General features: G+C 41.3%; 1 protein-coding gene across 1 annotated transcript in view; it reads right to left on the reverse strand.

Annotated features, from left to right (window-relative positions):
* ptprt (protein tyrosine phosphatase receptor type T) overlaps positions 1 to 18,086 on the reverse strand; it is a 422,469-nt gene that overhangs the window by 281,401 nt on the left and 122,982 nt on the right. The window contains 5 exon segments of the mRNA XM_062414593.1: positions 3,602 to 3,776; positions 8,403 to 8,518; positions 11,108 to 11,189; positions 12,993 to 13,103; positions 14,253 to 14,413. Coding sequence (XP_062270577.1) covers positions 3,602 to 3,776; positions 8,403 to 8,518; positions 11,108 to 11,189; positions 12,993 to 13,103; positions 14,253 to 14,413 — 645 coding nt within the window.

An 18,086-nucleotide genomic window follows, 5' to 3' on the forward strand; every position in this document is an offset into this window, starting at 1 on the left:
AAGTGAGGCAGAGGTGTGAAGACGGGGAGAATGAAGACATGAGGAGATGAGACAGAAGGGACAGTGCATGATGGAAAGGTGAGAGTAGGGCTGTAGAAGTGGGGCAGCATGTCTAAAATGTTTTCCTTTCTGCATTTTTGACTCCCATTACCTTTTTCATCTTGTCTTTCTGATCTTTCAGACATATGAGTACTACAGTAGTTTCCTCCTTCCTACTACTTATAAGATACTTATGGTCATCCATCCATTGTGGTATTTGTCTCTATTTCCATTACATGTATGTTTAATTTTAGGTTGCTTATGTCTGTATGAAGCATTTTTCTTTGTTTATACCTCAGTTATTCTTTTATTTTTTATATCAATACATTTGTTTCAGGTATTAAGGAATCTATAAACTATTTTTATTCCAATTTCACAGAGATTGTCCCATTTTTCTATGAAGAAAACAATCAGAATACATGTTTAAAAGTCATTTTAAACAAGTAGTATGCTATTGATGTATTGATGGTTTTAAATAGGCAAGCTTAAATAGAAAAAAACATCATCATAAGGTTGCTAGTTTGATTCTCAATGTTTAATTTCAGGCGTCTATTTTATGTCAGCATAGGAAGACATCATGTTCAACCAGCCAGCAGTGTCGTTGCACAGATTAACATGCCTGAACAGGTGGGGCGCACACCACACACACACACACACACACACACACACACACACACACACACACACACACACACACACACACGTACAGACATATGAAGCATACAGAGGTAGTGTCTCTTTCCAGACTTCCCTGGTCACACCTGGCTGAACAACACACTAATTAACCCTGATTTCACTTAGCAGCCCAGGAGAACACACACACACACACACACACACACACACACACACACACACACACACACACACACACACACACACACACACACACACACACACACAAATTATTTGGACACACAATAACCATGACATATCACAAGATGAAACGCAAATGAAATGGCATGCAGATACACACACACACACACACACACACACACACACACACACACACAAATTAAGCTGCACACAGATGATCCCACCACACATGAATGAATAGAGTGGAAAGCGATTTTAAAAAAAGATATCACAAATACACAAATGTACAAATAAAGGACAATAACACATATACACAAATGTAGCGACACACACTACACACACACACACAAAGGGCTTCAGGGAGGAGTGCTCATGCATGTGTGTGTGTGTGTGTGTAGTATTGCAAGTCTCTCTTGTTCACTATGTTGGCACGAACTATTCCCCTGGCACAATGCATGGCTGACAGCACCTGAGCTTTACACACATATGCGCACACACACACACACACACACACACACACACACACACAAACACACACTCAGACACATATAAAGAACAGACGTGAAAAAATATAAACGCCAAAAGAAAAAATTCAGCAGAGTAAGCAACATACACACACATTTGGACATTCTCAGGAGTGCAGTCTGTGTGTTCTGCTAACAGATGGTAATGACAGTTTCCAGTCCCAGGACTATCATTGAATCAAAACAACACACACACACACACACACACACACACACACACACACACACACACACACACACACACACACACACACACACACACACACACACACACACACACACACACACACACACACACACACACACACACACACACATCCCAGTATCCCTTTAGATTAAAACATCCTTCATACTAAATAAGGTTAACAGCATAATTCATAACAAATATGCACTGAGAACATAATTTAGGCCAGTGTGCTCTACATTTAAATGTATTTCAGCGATGCAATTTAAATTCCATTCAAAAACAAACACAGCCCCCCCCCCCCCCCCCTTCTCGAATCACACAATTTTTTTCTTACACTTAATAGAAATAGAAATATTGTCAAAAGACGACGGAAAATGTCAAGCAACCAAGTATAAATTCAACTTTACAGTGACTGAGCACATGCGTCTAATACTTAAATACACACTATCATAACGCCGAAGCATACAGTATGCAGAGTAGTAGTAGCAAGCAGGGGTGTTAACACATTAACATAAAAACAGCGGAGCAGCTCTAACTCATTAGCATACACTGTGTGAATGATAGCAGACATGATGATAACCTTTCAGAAACACGATGTTCGACTGGCAGCAGGCAACGTGCGCTTTAGTATACATGTTTAGTGATTATAAGGTGTCAAAGTCAACGTTGAGAGAAGTTTAATTATGAAAAGAAAGAAGAAGAAAAAAAAAACGGCTAAAACTGAGTAAAGTCCACGAGTTGAAGACAATGATGGATGAAGACAGAGAATTGGAATCACAGAGCGCAACGGAGGGGGGGGGGGGGGGTGTAATTACGTCAGACATCATCAGAGAGTCTTACAACAACATTACCCAACCTCCTCAGTGCATTAATATCTTTCTCAGCAGGACAGAGGCTGTATTTCCTGTTGTTCACATGAACCACAGGAAGCAGAGTGGGAAGGTAAATCACTACAGATTCCTTCATATTTTTTTTTTTTTTTCCCTTTGGTCTGTATTGAGTATGAGAACAGAGCTAAGTAGATCGTATTAGAGGATTTAAATGTCTGCAACGAGGGGATTTGTAGGGGCAGCAAAGATAAATAGAAGAGGGACAGAGGAGCAGGAGGTGAGGAGGGAAGGGGGGGATCAATAAGGAGGAGGGAAGGAAGGACGCGGAAGGGAAGAGAGAAGTGGAGCTAAGAATATTTTTTGTATTTATACTTAATATAAGTGTCGCTTTTGATTAGTAGTCAAATTACAGACTACTCTGTTACCACTTCAACCCAAAATGCTCCCATTACATTTCAGCTTAAGTAGTTTTCAAGTGAGATAAAACATGTTTCGACAGTGTTTGGCAACATCATGTATTCTCTGCCTGTTGCTGCACTTCAGTAAAACTTGAGAGTACTTACTGTGTGAAATATTAATACCCCACACTGTGGTTTTTTTTATGGATACCCCATTACATCATCACATGGGAAATTGATTACTTGTGTAACATTATATGCATATATCTGAGTACTGGTTTGGTATCTTTGGGAAGTAAGCTATTCTTAAGAATATAATGGTGGACCAATCTCACCTCTAAAAAAAAAATACAGTGTTAGTATGCTCGAAATTCAAAGAGGTAAACAAGGAGAGTGTACTTCAAATATTGAGAGAAAAGCGAGAGAACATGAAGCACTGAAACACAGAATGAAAATGAACTGAGAGACAAAACAGGAATGGAGTGAGTGAAAGAGAGCTCATTGTGAGTTCAAGTCACTACTCTGAAGTCTGTTCAGTATTCTGTCCTCAGCGTTCTCACAGCACTAATGAGCAACAGCTAAATACACACACACACGCACACACACACACACACAAAACCAATGCTTGTTTCTCACTTCACTTCTACATTAAAAAAGTTGTCCCACTTTGCTTAATCCACAGCGAACACATTCACCGAGCACTGCTTTTTCCTTTCATCCATTTAAATTCACAGCAACTAACTTCTACTGCTTTTAAACGACTGGTAGTTTGCCCTCATAGCTTTAGTAGTTTGTTTATGTGTAACGTACCTTTAACGATGAGGTCGGCGTAGTTGGACACCCCCGACCCTCCGTCCGATCGGATGACGCAGCGGTAGCGGCTGGTGCTGCGCTGCGATGTGTCGCCGACGCTGACGGTGGCAGAGAAGCGTCTGTGGTTCACGACCCTGGTCACCATCAGTGCTGTGTCTTTACCGTTCCACTGCTGCATGATGGGAAACATAACACATACAAGGGCTTACACCAAGGCAAGGCACATTTCAACAACGTAATGTAAAAACAACACAATTAAAACATGTTGGAAATACAAACAAGCTGAAAAAACTGAATAAGGCAAATAAAACAGGAGAGTAAAAGTTGCATTGCAGTATAACATATTAATCAAAAGCCTTAAATTTGATTTAACCCTCCTGCTGTCCTCGAGTCAAAGAAGGAAGGGAGGAAGAAGGAAGGATGGAAGGGAGGAAGAAGGACATAAAGGAGGGATGGTGGAGAAAGGAAGGGAGGAAGGAAAGGAGGGAGGAAAGGAGGGAGGAAGGAAGGAAGGAAAGGAAGAAAGGTAGGAGGGAGTTAGAAAGGGAAAGAGGAAAGGAGGAAGGTAGGGGGAGGAAAGGAAAGCAAGGAAGGAAAGGAGGGAAGAAGGAAGGAAGGGAGGTAGGGTGATAGTAGGCTGACTTTGAAACTGTCTTAATGTGGCTGTTGAAATTCAGGTCCGTGACTACAACCAATATTTCTGGCTTGGTTTGTGGTTTTTAACATTTTATTGAACATTGAAGCTGGACCGTAACTTTTAATCATTCTTCCTCGGCTCCACAAACAATTACTTCAATGCACTTTACTGGACCACTGTCTCCTGGTGATATGGTTATGTTAATGTGTGTGTCATCTGCACAGTTATGGGAACATATTTTTATTGTTTTTTCCATAATCTGAGCAAGTGGGAACATGCAGATGTTGAACAGAAGAAGCCCCAAAATGGAGCTTTGAGAAACTCTGCATGTCATGTTTGTCCACTCAGATGTATAATTACCTTGAGACACAAAGTAGTCCATGTCTTTTAAGTAGGATTCAAACCGGTTTAGTATTGTGCTAGAGAGTCCGACCTAATTTTCTAGGTGGTCCAGTAATATGTTATGGTTGACTGTGTTGAATGCAGCATTGAGAACCAATAAAACTAAGACTTAAATTTTGCCACTCTTCTTGAAATCTTGACTGGAAGACAAATAGTTGTTCAGCTTTGTCAACAACTTTAACAATAGGTTTGATACAGGCCTATAATGGTTCATTAAAGAAGTGTCAAGCTTGCTCTTCTCAAAGCTTACTATGTGTTGTCATTGAATATTTACTAGTGCCAGAAAATCCAAATTTGGGGAACGGTTGTGAAAAGTGTTGTTTGTTGCTTGAAAGACCACCACAGCTTAATGTAATGCACTGACACTTCTGTCAGTCCAATATCTTGAGAAATCCATTAGAGGAAGTGACATTAACTCTTGAGTCACTAAGTTTTTCTGCATAAAAACGCTGACATCGATGTTTTTTTTGGAGAAATCGATTAAGAAAAAGAGCTTCATTGGTGCCAGAATATAGCTGCCATTAGCTGCCATTAGCAAAACTGCACTTTCATGTTGGCTTCAATATTCAGGAAAGGCAGTTTCCATCACATAAGATCTGATTAAAAATAATAAAGTGAGCCTAGCTATTGACTACTCTCGCAACTTATGAAGTATTTTAAGTTTTTCATCTATTAACTATTAAGGAATCAGACGCATACTGAACTGAGCAGGTCTGACATTCCTCCCTTCCTCTTCTCTCTTTCTTTCCTCCCTTCTTTCCTCCATCCCCCTTTCTTCCTTCCTTCTGTCCTTCCTTCCTTCATTTTCTTCCTCCCTCCCTCTTTCTCTCTTTCTTTCATCCCCCTACCTTACTCCCTTCCTCTGTCCTTCTTTCCTTCTTTCCTCCCTTCATCTGTTACTTTATCCCTCCAACCCTCCCTCCTTCCTTCTCTCCTCCCTCCCTCCTACCTTCCTTCCTCCCTCATTTCATTCCGTCTTCCCTTCCTTCCTCCCTCATTTCCTTCCTCCCTCCTTTCCTTTCTTCTTCCTCTCTTCCTTCCTCCTTTCTTTCCTTCTTCCTCCCTCCTTTCCTTCCTCCCTCATTTCCTTCCTTCTTCCTCCCTCCCTTACTTCCTCACTCTTTCCTTCCATCTTCCTTCCTTCCTTCTTCCATCCTTTCCTTCCTCCCTCCCTCCTCCCTCCTTTCTTTCCTTCTTCCTCCTTTCCTTCCTTGAGGACGCATACTGAACCGAGCAGGTCTGACATGGAATTTAAAAAGTGTACTGCTAACACTTAATACTAGCATATGACGCCCTCCCCATCTCCACATGTAATCTTCTTTTACTACCGTTGTATTATCTGCCAATTTGGAGCAACATGTTTCCCCATCAGACCTCCAGTGAGGAGGGTCACCGCTCTCCATTGCAAATGTCATTACTGTACACAGCAGCGCTCTCTGTGGTATACACCTATGTGCTGCAAAGACATGCATGCTTGCCAGTGCACATAAATGTAAACTAGAATGAGTGCATACTGTAGGCATGGATGCACACACACACACACACACACACACACACACACACACACACACACACACACACACTTGTCACTTGTACAGAGATGGAGTCATTGGCGCGAAGCAGAACAAGGACTTTTAATCAATTCCGAAATAGAGCCGAGAAAGCCGTGGATGTTTGCCACAGTGTACTTTCTTTTTTAATAAAAATGGCATAAATAAATCATAATTGCATTTGCTACACTGGCCTTTTATCAGGAGTCCATTAAAATTGTATAATACCTCACATAAAAATCCTGGTCAAGAGTTTAATCACTGTACTAAATCAGTGCCTCAGGTGTAATAATCTGCAGGTAACCATAACAACAGCTACTTCTCTACTTAACTGTCACTGGTGAAAGAGAGTCTTACTATTGATATTAACTTACTACATACTTACTATTATCGTACTACTCACTAACGTACTACTACTAAATTCTTCAAATGTATGAGAGAAACAGCATCTATCCCCTTTTCTTCATTCCTTCTGTCCTTCCTTCCTTCCTCCCTCCCTCCTTCTCTCTTTCTTTCATCCCCCCTACCTTCCTCCCTTCCTCTGTCCTTCTTTCCTTCCTTCCTCCCTTCATCTTTTTCCTTTCTCCCTCCCACCCTCCCTCCTTCCTTCTTTCCTCCCTCCTTCCTACCTTCCTTCCTCCCTCCTTTCCTTTCTTCGTCCTCCCTTCCTTCCTCCTTTCCTTCCTCCCTCCTTTCCTTCATCTCTCATTTCCTTCCTTCTTCCTTCCTTCATTCCTTCCTCCCTCATTTCCTTCATTATAAGAGTTATAAAACATCTTCCCATCTTCCCTCCTTTCATTTATTCTTCCTCCCTTCATTCATCCTTTCCTTCCTCCCTCATTTCATTCCTCTCTCCTTTCCTTCCTTCTTCCTCCCTTCCTTACTTCCTCATTTCCTTCAATATAAGAGTTATAAAACATCTTCCCATCTTCCCTCCTTTCATTTATTCTTCCTCCCTTCATTCATCCTTTCCTTCCTCCCTCATTTCATTCCTCTCTCCTTTCCTTCCTTCGTCCTCCCTTCCTTACGTCCTCATTCATTTCCTTCCTTATAAGAGCTATAAAACATATAGAGGTGTACTGGTATACAAAAATAATGGACTCCAGAGGAAACTGCAATTTTCCCTTGCTGCATCCTTCATCTCTTCGTATACTTTGACATATCTGGATTATTAATAATAAACATAATAAATATTTTGTTTGGGTGGAAAAAGTGTGTGAACAATACTAATGATATTTTTTATTATGTTTGCTAATATAAAAACTACTATTACTACCGTTTTATACATTAATATATAACTTTCTACACTAAGATATGCAAAACTGCAGCCTTACATTCAACATGCTGCATATTTAACCTTTGTGTCGTCCTCCCGGGTCAAATTGACCCTGTCTGTTTTGACTGTTCCTTCTTTCCTCCCTTCCTTCCTTCCGTCTGTCCTTCCTCCCTCCTTCTCTTTCTTTCCTTCCTCTCTCTTTCCTTTCTTCCTTCCTTCTGTCCTTCCTTCCTTCTTTCCTTATTTCCTTCTTCCATCCCCCTTTCTTCCTTCCTTCTGTCCTTCCTTCCTCCCTCCCTCTTTCTTTCCTTCCCTCCTTTATTCCTTCCTTCCTTCCTCCCTCCCTCCCTACTTTAATTCCTTCTTCCTCCTTTCCTTCCTTCTTCCTCCTTCCTTCCTTCTCCCTCCCTTCCTCATTTCCTTTCTCCCTCCTTCCCTCCTACCTTCCTTCCTCCCTTCCTTATTTCCTTTACTCCCTTCCTTCATCCCTCCTTCCTTTCCTTCCTTCCTCCTTTCCTTCCTTCCTCCCTCATTCCTTCCTTCTTCCTTCCTTCCTTCCTCCTTTCCTCCCTTCTCCCTCCCTTCCTCTTTTCCTTTCTCCCTCCCTCCCTCCTACCTTCCCTTCCTTCCTTATTTCCTCCGTCCTTCCTTCCTTTCCTTACTTCCTCCCTTCCTCCTTTCCTTTCCTCCCTCCCTTCCTCCCTCCTTCCTTTCCTTCCTTCTTCTTCCTTTCCTTCCTTCCTTCTACCTCCCTTCCTTCCTTAACTCGAGGACAACAGGAGGGTTAAAAAAACATAATGAAAATATTCTATCCCAATGTTATAATAGTTGGACATTTATTGCATTATTATTATTCCTTTTCCACAGGATCTGCATGTACACATCCTGCTGATATCATTCATGCACATATTTACTGATATGAAAGGTACCAACCTGTAGCCAGAGTTTATCATGCTGGGACCATTTCCCTCCGGCGGTACACTGAAACGTAGCGTTCTGACCCACGTTCACCTCCACATTCTGCAGACGCAGGAAGTGAGGCGCTTTACCTGCAACAGCACAAACACACACACACACACACACACACACACACACACACACACACACACACACACACACACAGAAAGAAGACACTGTGTAAACATTTTGGTGGAATATTCTGTAAAGCTAAGGGAGATAAACACACACACATGCACAGTTTTTTTTGGTGCACTATATGAATGTATATGAATTTGTTTTGTAAGGAACATATATTGTATTTGTCTGGGGAAAAAGGTACAGCATCTTGGCCATATGGGCTCAAGCTTTTTCAATTTGTCTCCTAAAATTGTGACTTGACAATGCGACCAATAACAATTTATGCTGCTTCTACATTTTACTACAGAATAGGAAAAAAAGTAATCAAATGTCTAAAAGAAGAAGAAGAAGAAGAAGAAAGTGCAGATTAAAATAAATGGATCTGCATGAGATTACAGTTAACCTTTGTGTCGTCCTCCCGGGTCAAATTGACCCCGTCTGTTTTGACTGTTCCTTCTTTCCTCCCTTACTTCCTTCCGTCTGTCCTTCCTCCCTCCTTCTCTCTTTCTTTCTTTCCTCTCTCTTTCATCCCTTCCTTTCCTTCCTCCATCCCCTTTCTTCCTTCCTTCTGCCCTTCTTTCCTTCCTTCCTCCCTTCATCCTTTCCTTTCTCGATCCCACCCTCCCTCCTTCCTTCATTCCTCCCTCCTTCCTACCTTCCTTCCTCCCTCCCTCCTTTCCTTCCATCTTCCTTTCCTTCCACCCTCCTTCTTCCTCCCTTCCTCCATCCTTTCCTTCTTCCCTCCTTTCCTTTCTTCTTCCTCCCTTCCTTCCTCCTTTCCTTCTTCCCTCCTTTCCTTCCTCTCTCCTTTCCTTCCTTTTTCCTCCCTTCCTTACTTCCTCCCTACTTTCCTTCCTTCCTTCTTCTTTCCTTTCCTTCCATCTTCCTCCCTCCCTCCTCCCTCCTTTCTTTCCTTCTTCCTCCCTTCCTTACTTCTTCACTCATTTCCTTCCATATTCCTTCATTCTTCCCTCCTTTCCTTCCTTCTTCCTCCCGCCCTCCCTCCTCCCTCCTTTCCTTCCTTCTTCCTCCCTTCCTTCCTTGACTTGAGTACAACAGGAGGGTTAAAGAAGGAACTTTACAAAAAGCAGACATGATATATTTAATTGATGCTTTAAAACATTCCTAGGTTAAATGAATCTTCAAGCTTTCTGAACTAATACAAGCTCCATAATCATGTATTTGACCAACTGGCTATCCACTAAAAGATGCATTATTCTTGTTCTAAAAAGATACGGTTGATTCCCACTTGATTATAATAGCAGATGCTGCCGGTAGCGAGGAACAACTTGCAAGGAAAACCACAACGACTGTAATCCAGTTGGAGCAGAGCTTAATTTCATTGTGCTGACAGGCAGAGAGAGTCATGAGATGGCGAGGAGACAGATGAGCAGGCAGACAGCGAGACAGACGGCCAGACGTTGGGTGACTTTGGTCTGGCATTGAGACCAGCCCGCGACTGGTTAATTTCATTTTGACTGTCTGCAGACAGAGATAAGCCTAACAGAGTATGCATCGATCATTTAACAATGATAATTCGCCCCGACACTAATGGTCAGGTTGTGGCGAATGACAAGGACTTTGATGTGTATGCAGGGAGCTCTTTTTGCTTTCTCTATTCATATATTCTTCTTTCTCCTTCCTTTCTTTATATTATCTTACTAGATTTGTTTGTTTTGTAGTTTATATTCCACTGTAAATATGTCTATTCTCTTTCTCTTGCTTCCTACCATTGACCACTTTGACTGATTTGATTGAGCTGAGTGTTCGGAGCCAGCCATTCAAATAAAAAGCAGGCATTGAAAGAGAGAAAAAGGAAGAATGAAAGTAAAAATTGAATAGAGTGTGGACGATATAGAACATGGGGAGAAATGGAAAAAAGACGAAAAGAGTGAAAGAAACATTTTATCTAAAAAATAAAGCATAGAAGGGACAAGAAAGACTAATTATATTAGCCAAATTAAAAACCATCACGCTTTTTATGCATTAGCGTTTATTATGTACTACCATGAATTACAACATTTCTCTTTTCCCTCCTCTATAGTTGTTCAAACACTAATTATCTAGAAGTAATAAGACCATGTTTTGTTGTATAATGCAAGTAAAAAAGTTGAAGTGAACAGCACTTGAATATATTTAAAAACTGATTATTTGATGTTTAAAATGCAACACGCAGCTCCAATGAGAAGGTCTGCGAGAATATGAAAGAAGTAACACACAAGAGGGGGGAGGTAAGTAGGCCACAGGGTGTAGCAGTGAGAGGTCTGGAGTTTTGTGAAGCAAAGTGTTTCTGTCACATTTGAGTGATGAAGACCCTGAGTTTGGACCTTCTTCCTGGCTCTGTGCAATCTGTCTGCAAGCCTCACAATCTGTCCTTTACACAGCGTTTGCCCGCGTGTGTGTAAGTGTGAGATAGCTAGAAAACAGATGATGCTCAGTGGGGCTACAGTTGTGCAGGGTCAACCATTATGAGACACACACACACACATGCACATGCACACGCACACACGTAAATGCATGCACACACACACACACACACGCACAGTAAAAGAGTTACTTACGGCAGGGGTGAGCTAGAACTCTTATGTCATCAATGGCGATGAAACCTGGATGGCCTTGTACTGAAACTGCTTCGAATATTACCTGAGAGGAAAACAAGGAAGAACAAAAGGGCAAAGAGAGGGAAAGAAAAAGAAAGAGAGAAAGAGAAAGAATGAGGTTGAGTCACACTTAAAAAAAAAAAAAAAAAAAAAAGAAAACTTCCTTCCTCCCACAAACTGCAACATCTTGAATCCCCTGCAAAGCTCATATGGAAACCCTAGGGGAATTTTCCACAAAAAGTCAGCAGCTATTCCTCCCTTCGCTTCATCCCTTCATCCTTCTGTCTCCGTCCGTATGCCAACTACACAACCCTCCTCCTTCATCCTTTCCCTTCTTTTTCTCCATTTCTTTTTTTAAATCAGACCTCCTCTCCCCTTTCTTCTATTCTTGCTTTCTTCATCTTTATGCATTTCTTGTAATTGAATGACTTTTCGTGTCATGTTCTATCTCTCTCTCATCACATCTCTCTCCCTCCTTTTTTTCTGTTTTAACTTTTTTTCTTCTACCACACACATTTTAAAGAGTGACAGGCAGTCAGCAGGGCTGTCAAGAGGCCATGCACTTCTGACCCACACACATATAGTCACACACACACACACTTTGCACGCACACACACACCTCTGTGCTGTACTTGTCAGGATCCTCAACAGTATAAGCTTCGACTCAGCCTGAATACTAAAGACTTCAGGGAAGACTCTACGCTCTTTCCTTTCTCTCAACAAATAAATCCTCCTTCTCTCCAGATGCACTTTTCATTCTCATTCTTTAGGCTTTTGGATCAAAGTGGCATGCATGTCAGTTTTTATAGGAATCAAAGACACCGGTTTATCTTTGGATGAGTTTTTCTTGATGACTTGGGCACCAGTTTAAAACCTGAAGAAAACATACAAGTGTTTCATCTCCTTGATTTGGTATTTGAGTGTCTTTTTTTTTAATGATACTTAAAGATGGAGCCACTTACAGTCCTGGTCATGTAACTAGAAAACCTTTTACATACTTGTTAATGAAAATGCATTCAGTCTAGCTTGAATGGAGACAGGAAATTAGCACCTTGGGGTTCAGACAACAGGTACACACACCCAAAGAAATACCATTATCTTCCTTCAACTTAAGTGGTTAGCCCATTTAAAACACAGTGATAGGTTACTCTAAAAGTTTGTTCTTGCCCTCACAGTGGTCTGTACTTTAATACGACAATATTTCGTCCTTTAAAAACAAAGATAGAGTCATTTCACCATGGGAGGTAACTCCTCATTAGGGAGTGAAACACACACACCTGCATGTAACTCACTTTGGTTACCATTGTGCCTCAGATATGTAACACAGGGGTGCCTTCATTTACTGAATATAGCTCAGTCATTAAGTAAAAACAGTAGCTTTATTTTATTGGTACCTCAATGAAACAACACAGCAGGGTATATCTGTGCAGCTTAAACAGATTCATAAACACAGGAACTGAGAGCCATTAAATATCAATAGTTTTGTGTTACAATATCAAAGGAATACACCAAAAGGAGAGATTCAAGTTGGCCAATGGTGAAGCTAAATGCACAACTCCAACCTATGCTAACACTACACTATAATATAGGCTATAATGAGTCATTGCAAAATAAATATATATGTCCAGTACCAATAGATGTGTTAATTCAAAGGCAACGTCAAGTTTTGGTAAAAACTGAGGAAAGGAAATCAAAGGTAATCGATCTCAATCCCATTAAAAAAGTTGCTATTCTGCACGATGATGGAGCTCAGGTACGTTAATCAGACTATATATCATTGTTTTTATTATTTAGGCTATTATGTACACAATCAGCTCATGCAGTACTGTTATTAATGGATGTTTACCTGATAGGAGTTGGGCCAGAAAGTGGAAATGGCCAGCTCAGCCTTCACCCATCCTTCAGTAACAGTATCAGAGGCGTTCCACACCGGGTTTCCCTGAGCGCCTCCGTTCACCTGCAGGACAGAGAAATTAATAAAAAAAAGAGATATAAAAGATGAATTAGTATTTTCTTATTATTTGTTGTTGTTGTTATGTAATAGATCATGTATAAGTCAATTACTTAACTCAGTCTATTCTCTAACCCAGTGGTTTTTGTAATCCTTTTAAGGAGCCGCTTTGAGCTCTTCAATCTCATCTTCTTCTTTAATCACTCCACTCTCAATCCACAGCTTCTCTACCTCTGCTCAACAACACAGACACTCTACTAATGTGCACTTAGACACATACTGTAAGATATATATTATATTCCTTCTATTCATTATGTCTTTATGTGTCCATGTTTATTATTGCAACTATGTGCAATATGCAACTCATCTACCTCATTTAATACTTATGTTATTGTGTTCACTGTTTGCAATGGTTTGGTCCTGTCATTGTGTCTGTGATGTGTGTTGTTTATGAGCAGATGTATTCGACATTTTTAAGCCCAAGACAAATTTCCTTTGGGACAATTTTTATTATTATATTTTTTTTATTATTATATTAGATTATATGTTAGTATTTCTACTCTTAACCTGCATTTGTGTCCATTCATTTATGTATGTAAGTTATGTAAAATGATAAACAATCTATAACAAGCCTTTGTTACATATTTTTACACAAACACACACACACACACACACACACAAACACACACATAACCTACTTTCAAATGCAGTACACTACCGCTAATGTTATCCCTACTAAAGGGAAGTAGATGAGGTCTTTTGTTTACCTGCCTATCAATCATTCTCTCTCTCTCTCTCTCTCTCTCTCTCTCTCTCTCTCTCTCTCTCTCTCTCTCTCTCTCTCTCTCTCTCTCTCTCTCTCTCTCTCTCTCCTCTCTCTCTCTCCTCTCTCTCTCTCTCTCTCTCTCTCTCTCTCTCTCTCTCTCTCTCTCTCTCTCTCTCTCTCTCCTCTCTCTCTCTCCTCACAAACACACCTACATAAACACCAATTGCCCCAGGGTGATCTTCATCCCTCTTTGACAGGGAACAGAGGTCTGTTTGTTTGTTTACCTGTTCAGTCTGTTCAGTCTATCAGCCACCCTTCCTCTGTCAATCCATCCTTATCTGTCACTCACTCACTCATTCACACACACACACACACACATACACACACACCTTGATATAGACGTTGAGTGTGCCCGGGCTGGCTCCGTCTCGACTGGAGAGAGAGTAGAGGAAGTCGATGCAGTGGGTGTCGTTCTCCTTCAGGGTGGGCATGTACAGGTGAGCCTTCTGCCCTGACGCCCTTCCTGAGGCGTTCACCACCATGAAGGAACCTGCAGCAACAGAGACGGAAAGAAAAAAAGACCATAGATGGTGAAAATATGTTCATAGTAGTGAATGTGACGGACGATTTTGCAACAGAAATCAATCTGATGAATGTTATTCAAGGGGAAAAAAGACAATAATTCAGTGTTTTTAATTGTTTCTGCTGTTCCAGTAATGTTCAACAAGGCACTGAATTCATACAATATTACTGCTAGTGTGACTAAAAGCATTAAGTTGAGAGTTAAGGCTCTGATATATTCCATAACAAACACGGACGCCTACTCAGACTCAGACAAGGGTCTCTTCACACTTCAACGGGAGGCTGCATATGTGGACTCATTCCAACACGAGCAGCCGCACTCAAAGATTCTCTGAAAATGTTGTTGTGAAGATTTGAAGCCAAACACAGATGATAAAATACATAATTACATGATTGCAATACTGGTCTATATTCTCTGTCCCGTTTCTTCTATTTATACAGTATAGTCGGCTTGATCAGCAGGCTGCAAACTGATTAGGCAAGTTTCTTTGCTGTTCAATCCATTTCCCAAGCCATCATTTATCCTGCAGTACAGATAAGTATCTTCCTTATTAGTAAATGTTTCTTTGGCAGAGGCCTGGTGGACATCCAGGTTCTTTGACTTACTTTTAACCCTCCTGTTGTCCTCGAGTCAAGGAAGGAAGGGAGGAAGGAAGGAGAGAAGGAAGGTAGGGAGGGAGGAAGGAAGAAGGAAGGAAGGAAGGAAGGAAGGAAAGTTGGAGAGAATGGAGGAAGGAAGGAAAGGAAAGGAGGGAAGAAGCAAGGGAGGAAAGGACAGAGGAAAGAAGGAAGGGAGGAAACACGGATGAAAGAAATAAGTTAGGAGGAAAGAAGGAAGGAAGGAAGGAAGGAAGGAAGGAAGGAAGGAAGGAAGGAAGGAAAGGAAAGGTGGAAGGAAGGGAGGACAGAGGAAAGAAGGAAGGAAAGGAAAGGTGGAAGGAAGGGAGGACAGAGGAAAGAAGGAAGGAGGGAGGGAGGGAGAAAGGAAAAGAGGAAGGAAGGAAAGAAGGACAGCGGAAAGAAAGAAAGGGGAAGGCAGGGGGGAGGAAAGATAGAGAGAAGGAGGGAGGGAGGAAGGCAAGGAAGGAGGGAAGGAAAGAAGGAAGGAAGGAGGAAGAGAGATGAAGAAAGAAAGAGAGAAGAAGGAGGGAGGGAGGACAGACAGAAGGAAGGAAGGGAGGAAATTCAGCAGGGCTGTATATATCAATGTCTTAATATAGCCGTGCCCTGTGGGTTCTGAACCACGATGTAAAACACATTCACTCTGTCGACTTGTGGTTTAAGTATGTTTTAGTCTCTGCTTTATGGGCACAGGATGGAGCTTTTATGGCTCAGGCGGCTCCATTTGGATGACTGCCATCAGTCGGACTGAGAGTTAGAAGTTACTGGGAGACTATTTGGCAATATAGTGAGAGAGGAGAGATACTGAATCAAGCATGTGTGACTGTCTGTGTGTGCATGTTCCCTGTCTTACAAAGGTATAAGAGATAATGTGTGTAGCAGTAGAAGCTAAAAATTGAATGTAATATATATGCAATACACAAAAAATGATGCCATCCAATAACTTAAATTGGACACTACACTTTCCAGAGATCACCCATCAGTCAAGCACTGTGTGTGTGTCATGTGACATATTTATCATTGTGATATTTTGTGGGTTTTTAGCCATTGTAGCTCTCATTGCTGAGTATGACTACCTAGATCTATTATGCTGTAGCTAACATCAAAATTAAGTAAATGTAATCTGTAATGTCATTTTGCATGGCATCCCAATATATATATATGCAGTCTGTTTAATACCAAAAGTCAATTAAATCAAATAAAATGTCTATAATATAATATTTTTTGTTTCTTTTTTTTACATTTGATAAATTACTGATGCGTATTACCGGAAACTGTTGGCAGGATCATGGCATTTTGATTTCAAAGGGCAGTGCAGTGACTTTTAAAGAGGAAGGACACAACGAACAAAGTTGAAGCCACAAACACGCCAACAAAGAGTTGTGACTATTCTGGTGAGGACATTGCACTGACTTACATTCATATCCTGGAGGCTTATCCAAACTTTAACTTCATTTTGACCTTAAAGGTATGCAGGCTTTTCCTAAAAACAATGTATAAACTCATACAAAAAAATATCCTTCTCAAGCATCACTCATGATTTTGCCCTATGCTTCCATTTTCTTATTATTTTGCTGTATTGGGGATGTTTCTGGGCATCAGCCTTTGGGCGGCGGGTGTGTAGCCTCCAGTTAATAACAACACACTAGGTTTGAGGTTGGGACTTGTAGCATAGCAACCAGGAAACATGGCTGTAGCTCATCTCTCTCCTCTGCTCTGTTCTGCTCTCTGTCTCTGTGTCATGGATGTAGAAAGAGCTGCAGGTCTGTGTGTCTATTGAAGGAGGGCGGGGCTGAGCTACACACACACACACACACACACACACACACACACACACACACACACACACACACACACACACACACACACACACACACACACACACACACACACACACACACACACACACACAGAGCAGAGAGGCCACAGCTGACAGGATGAACCTTCCCTCAGGGTTGTGTGGAGATCTGGGCATATGTATTTGTGTATTTTATTCTCACCAGTGTCACTCGCTCTCTTCATTAACTCTCTAGGTCACCTGACCACCGCTGCTCTATCTCTCTCTCTCGTGCTCTCAGCTCGCTCTGATGTCATCGAGCCAAGAAGGAGGGCTCAACTTTGAATGCTGTGTTTACAAACACCATATGACGAATCCTGCACAGTATATATTTAACCATATTATCCCTTCAATAATATCACAGGCACACACTAAGGCAAAGCCAACTTATTCAGTTAGATCAGTGTGTGTGTGTGTGTGTGTGTGTGTGTGTGTGTGTGTGTGTGTGTGTGTGTGTGTGTGTGTGTGTGTGTGTGTAACTGTTGAAGCTATATTTATATTGTTGAAGCTATATTACTGTGGGGGTTGCCTGGAAGAGTGTGTGTTATTACTGAAGTGAAATGATGGTTTATGTATGTATGCTGGCTGTGTGTGTGTGTGTGTGTGTGTGTGTGTGTGTGTGTGTGTGTGTGTGTGTGTGTGTGTGTGTGTGTGTGTGTGTGTGTGTGTGTGTGTGTGTGTGTGTGTGTGTGTGTGTGTGTGTGTATTAAAGTAATCTAGCTTGGGTCATTAACCAGATCTTTCCTCAGTGAACTGGCCCTGATTACATTTCTTATTCAAACCTCCACGCTCAGATCACACACACACACACACACACACACACATACACACACACACACACACACAGGCACAAAAAACACACATCAACTATGTCCTCACTTCTCTAAACTACACCTCTTTTTTTTATTTTAGAGGGGGAGGTTGTTTCATTTCATTTAAAATTCTCTTTATAAATAAAGTTGTTTGTATCAACTAGACAATAAGTGTGATGTTTGTTACCCAGAGACTGCTCTCACCATGACAACTGTCTCCGTGGAGGGAAGTGGAGGTGTTACAATGTACCAACTAACACAAAACAAAAACATGCACACGCACACATTCACGCATATATACAACAATGTCAAAATTATTAAAACGTGCAACTGGGCCCACGAGCAAAATGCATATATCATACAACATATAG

The sequence above is a fragment of the Scomber scombrus genome, chromosome 3, assembly GCF_963691925.1.
Source record: "Scomber scombrus chromosome 3, fScoSco1.1, whole genome shotgun sequence".
Lineage (NCBI taxonomy): Eukaryota > Metazoa > Chordata > Actinopteri > Scombriformes > Scombridae > Scomber > Scomber scombrus.